Source organism: Sus scrofa, chromosome 6 (assembly GCF_054392235.1).
Source record: "Sus scrofa isolate SSC_HxYL_T2T_F1_AM1 chromosome 6, Sscrofa_HxYL_maternal_Yorkshire_Landrace_v2.0, whole genome shotgun sequence".
NCBI classification, from domain to species: domain Eukaryota; kingdom Metazoa; phylum Chordata; class Mammalia; order Artiodactyla; family Suidae; genus Sus; species Sus scrofa.
Genome location: NC_139388.1, coordinates 14021290 through 14034960, shown reverse-complemented (window position 1 = coordinate 14034960; position 13671 = coordinate 14021290). Strand labels below are relative to the sequence as shown.

Genomic DNA, 13671 nt, shown 5'->3' with positions numbered 1-13671 from the left:
GTTAACGAATCAGACTAGGAACCATGAGGTTGCGGGTTTGGTCCCTGCCCTTGCTCAGTGGGTTAACGATCCGGCGTTGCCGTGAGCTGTGGTGTAGATCGCAGATGCGGCTCGGATCCCACGTGGCTGTGGCTCTGGCGTAGACCGGAGGCTACAGCTCTGATTCGACCCCTAGCCTGGGAACCTCCATATGCTGCGGAAGCGGCCCTAGAAATGGCAAAAAGACAAATAAATAAATAAATAAACAATTAAAAAAAAAAAAAAGAATGAGAGTAAATGAACGTTTGAGGTCCTCTGAGCATCTGCGGTTGTCAGGGTTGTGGTAAGATTTTAAAGGTAATCTACCGACACTCAGCTGTTGGCAGGGACAGAAAAATAGAGCTTATGTTCTACCAGAGAGGACCAGAAATGTGAAGAATGTGGAGCCCACTAGTAGTAACGTGTTTTTTAGGGATCACAAAGCACTTTCACTGATCTCATTTGATTTTCACAACAGTTCTATGAGGGAGAGTTACCCGCATTTTGTACATGAGAAAACTGAGGCTCAGAAAAGTGGTGCCTTGCTCAGTGTCTGCCCCGCCAGGCCTTCTCTGACTGCCATTCCCTGCCTGGCCAGAGCTGTGTTCTGAAATAAACACGAGGGGCCTTTTTCCTCCATCCCTGGGAACGGCCACTCATAGGGTCCTGCCCTGCAGCGAGGGCTCTCAGGGTGCCGAGAGGACCATGGACTTGGCCTTCTGCCATTCAGGCATCTGCAGAATTCGAGTCATGCGGGAGCCTTTGTGATTGTGAGTGAAGAAGCTATTGCCAAGGGCATCCGGCGGATTGTTGCTGTCACCGGTGCTGAAGCCCAGAAGGTGAGCAGATCAGACTGAGGGTTTGTGGCTTACTTGAACAAGGCGGGGGAGCCAACAGAGTCAGAAGGAGAGTATCACCTCCAGAATATCCTCCAGTTCACCTGCCTGGCTGAAGAAAGCCACCATGGCACAGGCCTTTCTAGCTAGCTTATGTTCACTCTTGTAAATCCTGCCGTAACGTGTCCATGTCTAGGAGGGTAGGCTGTGGTTTTGCTGTGGCTTCTGTGGCCCCAGCTTTTTGCCACATTTCCAGTGTGTACCTAGATGCATAGAGTACAGGGACAGTTGCCCTGGGGTGGGGACGGTCGCTCGTGCCTGACAAGTGCCAAGGTTGAGGAGCGATCGTTTCATGGAGTGTGAAGGGCCTGTGACTTGTAAGTTCTCGGTCGGTCCCTGAACCCGAGTTCTGGTAGCCACGTGTGCGAGGAGGTGCTCCTCTCTTGGGCATGAGCCCGCGAACACTGGGTCCCTGCAGGGAGAGGGAATTCTGGTATTGGAGTCGCGCTCTTCCATAGTCCACCACCAGCGTCTGCTACGGTGCTTTACAGACAGAAAGGTGAAGCCGAACGTTACCTGACCCTGAGCTGACCACTCTGATTGCCCTCCAGGCCCTCAGGAAAGCGGACAGCCTGATGAAATCTCTGTGTGCCATGGAGGCCAAAGTGAAGGCCCAGACTGCGCCCAATAAGGACGTGCAGAGGGAGATTGCTGACCTTGGCGAGGTAGGGTGGCCTCCCTCCGCGGGTCCTGGTTCTCAGCGCCACCGTGGGCCTCTGGGTGGATTTCTGTTCGGCAGCCTTAAAAGTGGGACTCTGTGGATCCTGGCCCAGGACCCCTGGAACCTGCCTGCCGCCCCTGTGCCCATGGCAGGGAAAGCCCGTTCAAGCACGAGAGGGCACTGGTTGGAGGGTGGGGGAGACGCTGGAGGTGCCTCCTGTCTCCAGGCCGCCTGGTGTTTGTTAATATTTGGGGGCTTCTCATAATCCCCTCATAGGCTTTGTTCACTGCCTTGTAGGGACCAGGTGCAACAGGACCCCAGCTCCGTTTATTCTTTCCCTTTCTCTCTAGCCTGCTCATTACAACTGATGCAATTACTCGTAAAGTGGCTGGTCTCAAGGCCAGTGGACACCTTTGGTGTGTGTACGTTCCCTCTCTTTCTGGACAGTGGTTGGGCGGCTTTGGTGTTCAAAGCTGGAGGTGTGGGCTCACGTCCTTGGGGTACGGGTCCCAGTGGTGTTCCTGTTCTGGTTCCAGGCCCTAGCCACCGCAGTCATCCCCCAGTGGCAGAAGGACGAATTCCGGGAGAATCTCAAATCCCTGAAGAAGGTCATGGATGACCTAGACCGGGCTAGTAAAGCCGATGTCCAGAAGCGGGTGCGTCATGGCTATGCCGGTGGCTGGACGGGAGCTGGGAAGATTTAGCCAGGAAGGCTGTGCAGCCCGTTATCTCGGTGTCGGAGTCTGGGCCTTTGACCTGAGGCCTCTTTTCTGGACTTCCTTCCTTGCAGGTGTTGGAGAGGACAAAACAGCTCATTGACAGCAACCCCAACCAGCCCCTTGTCATCCTGGAGATGGAGAGCGGCGCCTCAGCCAAGGCAACCCAGGGGCTGGGGTTCCTCGCACTGCTCTGTGCCTGTCCCCTGCTTGTCTCGTCCCGGGTCTTAGCAGCCCTCTGATGGCTGAAGCATGAGCTTTGTGGCTCTGAGCAGAGTAGTTGCCTGGGGGCTCACTCTCTGGGACTGAGGTTAGGCTGAGCCGTGGAGAGCTGTGGCTCCTGGGAATAGCCTTAGAGCTGGAGAGTGGGTGGGTGAGGCCCTGTACTTCAGCACCTGCTTTTAGAAGGGTGTGGAGACAAGGGTGGTCTGAGAACAGAGCTCTGCACACCTGCTGTGTTTGCGGAGAGCACGGCCCTCTCACTCAGGGCCATGGCCTGATGCTAGGTTCTCTGCGCAGGCCCTGAACGAAGCCTTGAAACTCTTCAAGACACATTCTCCTCAGACGTCTGCCATGCTCTTCACAGTGGATAATGAAGCTGGCAAGATCATCTGCTTGTGTCAAGTCCCCCAGGTCAGAACACCCTGTGGTTTTGCTCACAGCAGCTCTGGGCCAGTAGAAAGTGATGTCTGTAGCTTTTCTCAGGGAGCTCAGTTCCTAGTTGTTTGCCAAGACCCATGTGTGTGCAGCCCCTGTTAGAATGGCCATTCCTCTGCCTACCTCTTAGTCACCTCCCCAACACTGCACACCCTCAGCCCTTCCCTCCCTGGTGGATATGTCTAACTCTGCTGGCCTTACTACTCCATCTGTCTCCCTGGCTGTGGGACCAGCTGTAGGATCCGTGGACGCTGACAGCATCACCCAGGGCGGGATGGGTTATCTGGCTCCCCTGTTCTTTTTCTTTCCTTCCCCACTCCTTGTCTCCTTCCATCCCAACCTCTGTCCTGACTCCCATTTCTCCTTCCTCTCTTCTAGAATATAGCCAACCGGGGCCTGAAAGCCAGCGAGTGGGTGCAACAGGTGTCAGGCCTGATGGATGGCAAAGGTGGTGGCAAAGATGTGTCTGCTCAGGCCACAGGCAAGAACGTGGGCTGCCTGCAGGAGGCGCTGCAGCTGGCCACTTCCTTTGCCCAGCTCCGCCTGGAAGATGTGAAGAACTGAGGGGGAAGGGTGGCTTCCACAGGGAGGTGTCTCCTCACTCAGATGCATCCGTCCAACCAGGAGCTCTCCGTCTGCCACAAGGGACATTTTAATCTTGGGACCTTTAAGCAGCCCCATCTGTCCTCCTAACCCAGCAGTAACTGTAACTTAACCTGGGAGCCAGCCTGTGACTCAATGCCCTTGTTACATTTCTGCCCTGAACACGTCAGCACCATCTGTTAGAACCACTACCCTAGGATTGCTGTTTATCGTTGTCAAGCTTGTGTCTATAGAAAGAGTTCTCTGTAGACCCAAGGTTCTGGGCCTGCAGGAAGGAATCATTTTTTGCTGCAGAGAATAAAAGGACCATGTGCAATACTTGATAATGCCACATGATCGCTTCTCTCCCTTCCCTCCCGCACATCCTACCCATAGGCACCCCTGGTGTGAGAGCCTGTGGCTCCCCGGGTGTCTGTAGAATAAGTGCTCCAACTGGCTTCTGGTTGCAGCCATTGCCAAGTCTAGCCCTAGACCCCTGAACTTTGGGAATAATGGCTCAGGACTTACATGTAGAGGTGGCCCACAGAATAGGGGGGTTAGATGAAGAGAGGCATTCATCATTCAATGGAAGGTGATTCAAGGGATTATTGGAGGCAGAGAGAATCTCCTTGGAGCCTCTTGTAGGAAAACCTTTCCATTTCTTAGGCCCATATCCCTCTTCCTCTTGGTGTGCAGGTTGGGTGTAGATCAGAAGCATTCTTTGGTATAGGAGGCATTTAGGGTAGATCACTTGCTTCCCTCCACTCCTTTGCCTGTCCCCTCATTCCTGGTTCCAGGACTTAAAAGTTGGACATTGAGGATGGAGACTCTGACCTGGTTTGCCCCTTCACCCAAGTCTGAAGACAGCTAGGTTTGGAAGCAGCAGTGTATAGTAGTTGGTTGTGCCCCCTCTGGCTGATTTCCAGTCCACTGGGTACAGCAGGCTGGCTCTGAGGCCGAGGGTCATTTCTCAGTCCTGCTGACTTTGGAGAGAGGAGGAAAAGCAGGTCTATGGCAGCTGAAGCAGCAGAGGCCAACAGTCACAAGGCCTGGGAATGAAAGGCTGTTCTCACACGGAGTTATGAGAGCTAGGTAGAAGGAAGGTGCTGAGGCCCTGACTGCAGCAGCTGCATGCCTGGTATGGAGTGTCAGGGATACAAAGAACTCACAATCCAGTGCAGGAGACAGTTCCATTTATTCATTAGCAAGCGTTTATGCCAGCCAGGGCACTGACAGTACAGCAGTGACCAAGACAAAAGGTCACTGCACTCTTAGGCAAGGCAGTAGGAAACAGAAAATTGTCACACGGGAGTTCCAGTTGTGCAGTGGGATCATTGGTGTCTTGGGAGCGCTGGGACCCTTCGATCCTCAGCCCAGCACAGTGGGTGAAGGATGTGGTGTTGCCACAGCTGTGGCTTTCGTTGTGACTGGCTGATCCCTAGCCCAGGAACTCCACATGCTGTGGGATGGCAAAAAAAGAAAACAAAAAAACAAAAAAATAATCATACAAATAAATGCAAAATTAAAATGACTACAATTTCACATCGGCTAAAGGTCGGCCAAGCAGGTCTAGGTCCCACTTCTGCAGGCCTGCCTCACAGCCACCCAACCACGAAGCACCTGGTGTCCTCGCTGCTGCCTGGGGCTCTACAGCGCTCGCCGTTCTCCCTCCGGGGCGGCAGGGGTCAGTGCAGCGCCGCCCGCTGCTATCCCGACAGCCCTCGCGCGGGCGCGCGACTTTAAGCGAGCGGAAGAGCAGGCGCGCGAGGCAGGACGGGCGGAAGTGGCTTGTACTCTAGGTGCTGCCATGCCCGGGGACCACCGCCGCATCCGCGGGCCTGAGGAGTCGCAGCCGCCGCAGCTGTACGCGGTCGGCGAGGACGAGGAGCCAGCCGCCCGTGACCCGACGCGGCTGCGGCCCGTGTACGCGCGCGCCGGGCTACTGAGTCAAGCCAAGGGCTCGGCCTACCTGGAGGCTGGAGGCACCAAGGTGCTGTGCGCCGTGTCCGGCCCACGCCAGGCCGAGGGCGGCGAGCGCGGCGGCGGCCCGGCCGGAACGGGCGGCGAGGCCCCGGCCGCGTTGCGGGGCCGCTTGCTCTGCGACTTCCGCCGCGCGCCCTTCTCGGGCCGACGGCGCCGCGCTCCCCCAGGCGGCGGCGAGGAGCGTGAGCTGGCGCTGGCGCTGCAGGAGGCGCTCGAGCCGGCCGTGCGCTTGGGTCGCTACCCGCGCGCGCAGCTTGAAGTGTCGGCGCTGCTGCTCGAGGACGGCGGCTCGGCGTTGGCCGCCGCTCTCACGGCCGCCGCGCTCGCCCTGGCCGACGCGGGCATAGAGATGTACGACCTGGTGGTGGGCTGCGGCTTAAGCCACACTCCTGGGCCCGCACCCACCTGGCTGCTGGACCCCACGCTGCTCGAGGAGGAACGCGCCGCCGCCAGCCTCACCGTGGCGCTCATGCCGGTGCTTAACCAGGTGGCCGGGCTGCTGGGCAGCGGGGAGGGTGGCCCGACAGAGAGTTGGGCAGAAGCCGTGCGCCTGGGTCTCGAGGGCTGCCAGCGCCTCTACCCAGTTCTGCAGCAGTGCTTGGTACGGGCCGCCCGCCGGAGGGGCGCCTCCGCGCCGCCTTGAACCATAAGTGTGAGCAACGACGCCGAGGAGCAGGCTACCGCTGTCGCCGAAAGAACCCGAGCCGTCGGCTTGCAGACGGCGCTGAGCCAAGAACTAGAGCCCGGGAGAGGATCTGGGAAAGTGCGCTCAGAACTGATGTGCCGGACAGCTGTGTTTTTTTTTTTGTTGTTTGTTTTATAAACTATCGTTTAAGAAACTTTTCTAATTGGGTTGGCGCTCAGCTACGACCCAGTTGAAGAAACCTGCTACTGCAGTCTGATTTCCAAGGTGGAAAGGACTTTAGGTGGACTTGCCTGAAAAACGGGAACCTGCAGCTAGTGCCTTGTGAGGGATGGACCCTGTGCGGGCCACTTAGTGACTGTCTCCTATCTAATGGGCCTGCTTTTGAGATAATAGACAAGGGGGTTGTGTCTTCCCACTTCTATCTGAACTAAAACAGAAATTCTTTTATAGCTGAAAAGTTCTTCTGTTGTTCTTCTTGGTACAGGATAGAGCAAGGCTCTCCTGAGCTGTGTAGTGTGTTCTTGGACTCAAGGCTTGGGACAGTATTATTTTAAATGTGTCCTGGTGTCCCTGGTCCAGTCTTGGTTCCTGGAAGAGGACATTTGACTGCCAAGAGTGAGAGTTTCTGAATGTTGGGAAACTAGATGCAGCCTGTTCCATTAGGGCAGAGCTGGCCTGTCTGACCACAAGGGTGGACTCGTCCCTGTGTGGCTCCGGAGCGCTGTGGGTTTGTGCTCAGGTCTGGATTGGAGAAAGGCCTGGCAGCCTGTTCTCCTCTGCCCTGACTTGGTGTGAGCTTCTGAGCTTGTGTGTCTCCGAGGCCTGCTCAGCTTCTCTAGAAAGGGGCAGTTGAGAGACTGTAGTGAGGCTTTGAGACTACACTAAGGACCCCTGACCAGGGAAAAGAAAATTTTATTTCTCCTCAGTGACATATTTTTCCAAAGCAGATCTGAAATATGTAAGATCACACCAGCAAGAGACAAGGTAGAAACAACATAAAAGTGATACTCCTGCTGAGACCCAGAGAGGACAGGTAAGGCTTTGGCGAGGGGCGGGGAGAAGCAGCTAGGGAGGTACCTGTAGTCAGAGGGCTGGTGGTGCTCCCAGGGGGGCCCTTTCCAGCTGCCTCTTAACAGGAGTGGCCTCAACTTTATGAGAATGGTGAGCTGGTGCTGGGCACTTGGAGGGCTCCTTCCTTCCCCGCTAGCCCCCAGATGGTCATCTGGAAACATGATCCTCAAGCTAAAGTCAGCACTGGGGGGAGGCTTCCCAGCTGGACTGGCTGAGCCATGCCTCCACTTCTTTGCGCTTGCTCCAGCGTGGGTGCTACTCAAGGCAGGGGATAGGAACCGCCGAAGAAAGTGCCTGGAGCTGATGAGACTGGGGGAGTTCCAGCCTTCTACTGGCTGCCCTCCTGGTCTGATGCGTGATTCTTTACCTGTAGAAGAAGCAGAAGCAGGACTTTAGCCCAGAGGGCTGAGAGGCAGGGTATGACTAGGAAAAGGAGGTTCAAATGCTAACACCTTCTAGTCTCCCATCCCCACCTCCCTTTCTTGGCAGCTTTGGCCTCAGTGCTACTGTAGACCTGGAAACCCAGAACCATCAGACAGAAGAAGGCATTTTTCTCCACCTAGCTCAGTCTTGCCTAGATGTGACTCAGTCTTGGGCGGCAATAAGGGTTACCGTGGAGCCCAGCAGGCCAAGGGGCAGCCAGAGCTGGCAAGTGGAGGAAAGGTAGCTCCTCACTGCGAATCCCCCAGCAGCCCTGGCCTTGCTGAGATGACCCCAACAGCGGTAGGGGCTTGGCCTGCCTCAGGGACCATCAATAGGAGAGGAGGATGTGTTAGGGCAGGGAGCACTCGCACCCTTTAACGCTGCGCAGAGGGCGCATATCAGATCCTGGCTGGGATGGGCTCAGTCTGGGAAGGTCGGTGTGCTCCTGCTTTTCTGGGGCACATGATACAGTGCAGAACAGCCCAAAGACCCTGGGGTCGCGGGTTGAGAGGGGCAAGCTTACCAGATGGTCCTCAGGCAAGGAGTTGGGGACCATGAGGCACACCTGTGATAATCCCTCTATAATGCTCAGCGCTCCTTCTCCACCAACTTTCCAGGAGGAGAGGGTGTTTTAGCCCAGAACTGGTTCAGCTCCCCAGCAGTAGCCCCTGGTCCACTTGAGCCATTGCAGCCCAAATTAAGAGGGCAGGGCCCCATCTTCTGGGCACTGCCTGTGATGGAAGTCATGTGTCTCTTGCACAAACCCAAGATCCTCCTTGCTCACAGGGAGGCCATAAGGACCCAAACATAAGGCTGAGGATGGGGGTGGGGGCGGCACCAGGCCACTCACTGCCTCCTTGGGGTCTTCTGGGTCTGTGATCGGGGAGCTGTCTGCCTCTGGATGGGTCCTCTGGCCTGTAGGCTCCTGATGAGGTTCTACGGTTCTGTATGAGGGACCCTTACTCCTGGAGCTCCGGTTCTGTTCGCAGTCCTCCGTCCCTGTACAGGGAGGGTCACTGGTCAGTGGATGGGTTTGAAGACCCCAGCTAACTCCAAAGAGGCCACTTGATACCCAGCACTCGTCTAGGGTTTCTAGGACTCGAGAGGACAAGATGGGTTGGGACACTGCTCTGGCTCCAGACAGCTGCTGAATGGCTGGGGGTCTTAGAACTATCCAGAAGTCAAAAGGGTCCTCAAGCAGCAGGAACACCCAGGGATAGTAGGGGAAGTGCACTCCAGGGAGGGTGAAGAGGAGCCCTGCAGATAGGGAAAGACGAGGCAGGATCCCAGGACCTTCAGGAGTGGAAAAACCTGAGCCTGCTAAGAGTGTGTCCTGGGCCTACACTGGGGGGTGTCTGACCTGGAAGCTGGTCCATCTGCTGGTCCATGCGGTCCACAGTCTCCAGCAGGTGATCCACCTGGGCTTTGATCTGGCTCAGCTCTCCTCTGATGGAGTGCAGCTCCTCAGTCTGGACTGTTGGCAGAGGGGCCAGAGTTTGTGCCCCACCAGGCTCAGGAGGCAGAAGGCAGTGCTGCCAGGACTCCTTAGCCTGCGAAGGGCACGCCAGCTCCCCCAGCCCTGCAGGTGACGGCTGTGCCCCCTCACTCACGCTTTATCTGCCCTGCAGGCAGTTGACTAGTCCTGGGAGCCTTGTGGGGACTAAAGCTGTGCTTGACCCCCGGGCCCACGTGGGTCCCCCGGATCTTGGTAGGTGCACGGTTGATTAGTGGAGGGATCCTTTGGTAGTCACACACCCTGTGGGGACAGGACAGAGAGATGTCAGGCCAACCAGCCCAACCTGCTTCCCCGAGAGGACTGAGGGGGCAGGACCCGCCTACCTGTAGGGGAATTCTTCCCTGTACAGCTCGTAATCCAGATCGTAGTAGCTGTTGCAGTAGAGAAAAATGGGGGAAGGGTCACTGTCGAGGACCGGAATCCTCGCCCAGATTCCAGCTTATATGGAGAAACTGAGGTATGCAGCTTTTTCTTAGAATCCCAGGGATCTCCACCAGAAGTGCTCCTAGGGACTTGACCCAGGTCACTTTAGGAGGCCACAACAAGCCAGCTTCCTATAGCTGGCCTCTGACGGGGCATCTTCTGAGTGGCAAGAGGGGGCAGTTGCCCACGGGTTTCTAGATAGCCAGATCTGGGCTCTCCAAAGGCTCCCCTGCCTGACCCAAGCATTGCTGGGCTTATTCTGGTTCTTAGTCTGGCAAAGGATGAAAGGGAAGAGTTAAATCAGGGCCCAAAGTCACAAAGCAGGTGTGAGAGCCTTTAATCCTTGCGTAGGAATGGCCAGGATGCAGAGCCCAGCACTGGCAGGGCCGGCCAGGCCACCTTCCCCTTGGCTCCAGTTCCCAGGCTGCCACTGCCTGCCCTCACCCCAGCTCTCAGCACCGTGCACCTCCAAGAGAATTGGTGCCCAAGGGCAGACTGGGTCCAGCCTAGGCAGGAAGGACCTGTGGGAATACAGCTGCAAGTTTAGGTTCAGCCTGAGGCTAGGTCTGGGGCGAGTGAGGAGTTGAGGGGGACGTGAGGGGCTGCAAGCCGGGGGCAGCAAAGTTTCTGAAATGACATTCTGGTACTGTGTGTCCAAGTCCTACTCCCCACCCCAAACACACACCCAAGCCCAGCCCTCAAGCCCTGCAGAGGCCCCTGAGGTGGAATAGAGGACATTCAGGGGCCCCTTTGCCTTCATCCTGTGAGGTCTCCAGGCCTGTGGATAAGATTTCCAGCCACCCCCGCTCTGATTTCTGGCCTCAGGAAGTCTGGGTGGGCAGCCAGGAGCGGCAGGGATGCTGATTCCGGTGGTGGGAGGCCCGTCCTTGGAGAAAAGAAAGTGAGCCAGCAGAGCGTGGGAGGGCAGGTACCCGGACCTTCCGAGCTTCAGGGTCGGCATCTGGGATCCGGATCGTGATGCAGGAAACAGCTCCCTGAGCAATCGGAACAGCCAGGCCGGGAAGGCTGGGGGGCCAGGACAGTTCAGCTGGGCATGAACCACTTGGGGAAAACTCTTGTTGAGGCCCCCTTGGGCTTGCCAGGGTCCCCTCTCCGCTCCTGGACCAAAACCTCAGCAGAGATCCGATACAGCTCATGGGAGGGGCGGGGAGGTCAGTAGCGGCCACCTGGGCTGCCTCAACAACCTCTATCCCACTGCAGCACGGGCGGCTTGGTGCTAGAAATCTCGCCTGCCACACGGGAGGCCTGGCTTTGATTCCCAGCCAATGGAGGAGGCAGATTCAGGTCTTTTTTCCTCACTCGTTTTTGTTTTGTTTTGTTTGTAATTTGCCTTTTAAAAATACCCAGAAATTAATGGTAAAGGAATGGTCATTCACTGAGGGCTGAGAATAGACTCAGGAGCTGCCTGAGTTGAGACAGAAGCAGGATGAGTTTGGGGGTTAGGTGTTAGGCTGTATTTGCTACCACAGCTTGCTGCAGGTAGAGGGGTCCCTCCCCGCTTGGGGGCATCCCTGCTGTTCCTCGCCCCTCCCACCAGCAAGGCACATGGCCTGGACTTGACCAGTTCTCATGGAGAAGTCATCCAGCAATGCAGGGGCCACCAGGACCCCACCCCCAAACTACTTCTCTTTGGGACACGCTCCCAAGGGGCCAGAGCCACAGCAATAGCCTGCTGCCTCAGACATGCTGTCCAGCCCTGGGGAAGGGCTTCATTCTCCTCACTGGTGTCCTCCGGGGACACAGGGGTCCTAAGGAATCCACCCCTGCCCCAGGCCTGGAACGCCAGGCACCCCTCTGGATGGAGTCTGCGTTCCTGCAGGACAGTTGTCATTACTCCCCACTGCTTCCCTGTTCCCCCACCTGCACCTGCAGGACTGGGTCCGAGCCTGCTAGGCAAGGGGGCAGGGGGCATGAACTCTGAAGGCGGCACCTGGAACCACACTGAGGAAGGGTTAACCCAGCCTCAAAACGGCCGTGGGAGAAAACGCAGGATAGGATGAAGGGAAGGAACCACTTACCTCCCGTCAAACAGCTGTTTACAAAACCCTAGCAAGCCCCCGATGAGAGCCCCCCACAGCACACCGCGTGCGCACGTCTGCATCACTGAAGAAACCCAAGTTTAAAAAACTGAGCTCACCCACGAGCTCGCACCTCCTCCTCAGCCCAAAGCAAACGCAGTGAACAAGGAGTCCACCCCCCCTAAAGGTGACGCAGACCCTCGGGCTGCCGCAGGCAGCGCGAGATTTGGCCAAATCTCTCTCGAGGTCAACCTGGAGGTGCAGAGGCTCCTCAGGGCAGCCCCCGCCCAGCCCTGCATCCCACTTCTGAGGAGATGAGACCCCAGAGGAACCAGAACCTTCTTCGGCACCAGGGCGTTTACACAATGCTGTCCCTAACTGCAACCACCTGTCCCGCTGCCTCCCGCCTCCCCCACCGGCAAGGCAGAAACCACTCAAATACCCACAGCTGGGCCAGGAGCCGAGCGCGGCCCCCACAAACACCCAGCGGAGGGCGAAGCAACCACTGGGTTCGCACACACCCTCGTTAGGCCTGTGAAAATGGCACGTTGGCGGGCAGTTTGGTGAGTACCTTTCTGAAGATGTTTAAAGGTTTCTTTAAAATGCCTTGAAGTGTCCCAAGTTAGAGGGAGGATTTCCTCCTGAAAGGTTCCCATTTTCTGCTCCCAAACATCGATACCCAGAAAAAGCCCCCAAGCATCCCACAGGCAAGGCTCCCTTTGGAGGAGCCACACTCCTGCGTCCAGGCGAGAGAAGAGGGCCCCACCAGCAGGATGCTAGCTGGGTTATGTCAGCTCGAAGGGGCCTTGGAAGGAGCTGGGTCGACACCCCTCCCACCCAGTTTCCAGACAAAACCAGTGGCCAAGGCAGACAGGATCTCCTTTGGTGCCACAGTGAGTAGGACGGGCAGCCTGCCTGGCTAGTTGTCAGGCACTGAACAAGCCTCCTGCGGTCCGCGTTCCATCCTGGGGGGCTCAGCGCCCCAGTCAAGCTGGTGATCAGACTCCCTCCCCGGCAGGCAACCCCGACAGACTCACCAGGAGATGGCCGTGCCCCAGGGCCTCTTCTGGCCCGGCCGGGCAGGACCAGGCTTGGGCTCCCGAGCCATGTCTCTGTCTGAAGAGAGAGCCAGAGAGTGGGGCAGAGCTGGGGGGCGGTTCAGGAGCAGGGAGCCAAGTGCATGAGCACCTCCCTCTCCGCAGCTCTGAGAGGGTGGCCGTTGCCCCCTGCGAGGCGGTGCGGTGCAGCACCCATCCCTGGCCTGGCCTCTGGACCCTGGTCCCACCTCTTCAGGACCAGGCTCTGGCTCCAGAGGGGCCATCTCCATCCTCAGGGGACCACGGTGCTGAGACAGTCCCTTTGGCTCACTTCAAAAAAACCCCAAGGGTGGGAAGGCTGCTTTCCTTTTCCCCCAGACTGACCGTAGGAATCAACCCCACCACCCAGGCCCTGGAATTTGGGGCGATACCGTCAAAAGGCGGGAGTAGGGATGTCCGTGATCCTCTGAGGAGACCCGGCCCTGCGCAGGTTAATTCTCGAGTGTTCTCTTGCTGCCTGTCTGCCCGCCCACTGGCCTTCCTGCTGCCAGGCCCATGCCTGCAGCAGCTGCCTCTGGTCTAAGCTCCTGAGTTGGCTGTGTCTGAAATGGCCAGCGTGGCTCTGAATGAGAAACAAAGCAAGCAGGCCTGCGTGGGCTGGCACAAGGACACCCCGCTGCCCTCTCTTCTTGGTGGCGGTGGGGGAGTCAAGAGTCCGCTGAACCTGATTTGGGGGAGGGCTGAGAAGTCAGGCAAGGCAGCCGTCTGTGCACCAGTCACGGCAGATCGTCTCTTTTATGGGCTCCTTCAGCGTTCACCCCTTGAGCACATGGCTCTCTGCTTGTGGGAGACGAGAGGAATCCCACTCATGGCTGTACCCCCACAGCTCTCTTAGGGCCTGGCCGCTTCTGCTGTCCAGTTGTTATCTGCTGAATAAATGGGTGGAATTCCATTAAATCAATTCCAGCTTTTATTTGTGGCTTGGGATCAGACCCCAGCGTTT

The 13671-nt window shown here is 57.2% G+C and overlaps 4 protein-coding genes across 15 annotated transcripts in view; 3 read left to right on the top strand and 1 right to left on the bottom strand.

Annotated features, from left to right (window-relative positions):
* Positions 1-3874, top strand: part of AARS1 (alanyl-tRNA synthetase 1) — a 70673-nt gene extending 66799 nt beyond the window's left edge. For all 9 annotated transcript variants that reach the window (XM_084959612.1, XM_084959610.1, XM_084959607.1 and 6 more), the window contains 6 exons: positions 749-857; positions 1466-1579; positions 2112-2231; positions 2366-2452; positions 2811-2924; positions 3327-3874. In XM_084959612.1, coding sequence (XP_084815738.1) covers positions 749-857; positions 1466-1579; positions 2112-2231; positions 2366-2452; positions 2811-2924; positions 3327-3512 — 730 coding nt within the window. In that variant the 3' untranslated portion in view covers positions 3513-3874. The remainder of the gene's footprint in view (positions 1-748; positions 858-1465; positions 1580-2111; positions 2232-2365; positions 2453-2810; positions 2925-3326) is intronic.
* A 1435-nt stretch (positions 3875-5309) lies between these two features.
* On the top strand, positions 5310-6616 carry EXOSC6 (exosome component 6). Its single transcript, XM_021093792.2, has one exon. The coding sequence runs from the start codon at positions 5338-5340 to the stop codon at positions 6154-6156; it is 819 nt and encodes a 272-aa protein (XP_020949451.1). The 5' UTR covers positions 5310-5337; the 3' UTR covers positions 6157-6616.
* Positions 6617-7054: 438 nt separating this feature from the next.
* Positions 7055-13585, bottom strand: LOC100525750 (RNA-binding Raly-like protein). 2 transcript variants are annotated; one of them, XM_003126878.4, is made up of 7 exons: positions 13100-13585; positions 12669-12747; positions 9493-9540; positions 9264-9409; positions 9014-9127; positions 8504-8652; positions 7055-7597 (listed from the first exon to the last, which is right to left on the bottom strand). In XM_003126878.4, exons 2-7 carry the CDS (start codon positions 12737-12739, stop codon positions 7559-7561), a joined length of 567 nt encoding a protein of 188 aa, XP_003126926.1. In that variant the 5' UTR covers positions 12740-12747; positions 13100-13585; the 3' UTR covers positions 7055-7558. The 2 variants fall into 2 exon arrangements, with proteins under 2 accessions (XP_003126926.1, XP_013849930.2); XM_013994476.3 differs by lacking the exons at positions 12669-12747; positions 13100-13585 and adding an exon at positions 11632-11792.
* LOC102164581 (pyruvate dehydrogenase phosphatase regulatory subunit, mitochondrial-like) overlaps positions 12094-13671 on the top strand; it is a 58974-nt gene continuing 57396 nt past the window's right edge. For all 3 annotated transcript variants that reach the window (XR_014805515.1, XR_014805516.1, XM_084959644.1), the window contains exon 1: positions 12094-12194. Coding sequence is in view for 1 of the 3 variants with exons in the window: in XM_084959644.1 (XP_084815770.1) it covers positions 12172-12194 (23 nt within the window). In the remaining 2 variants the exon portion in view is untranslated. The remainder of the gene's footprint in view (positions 12195-13671) is intronic.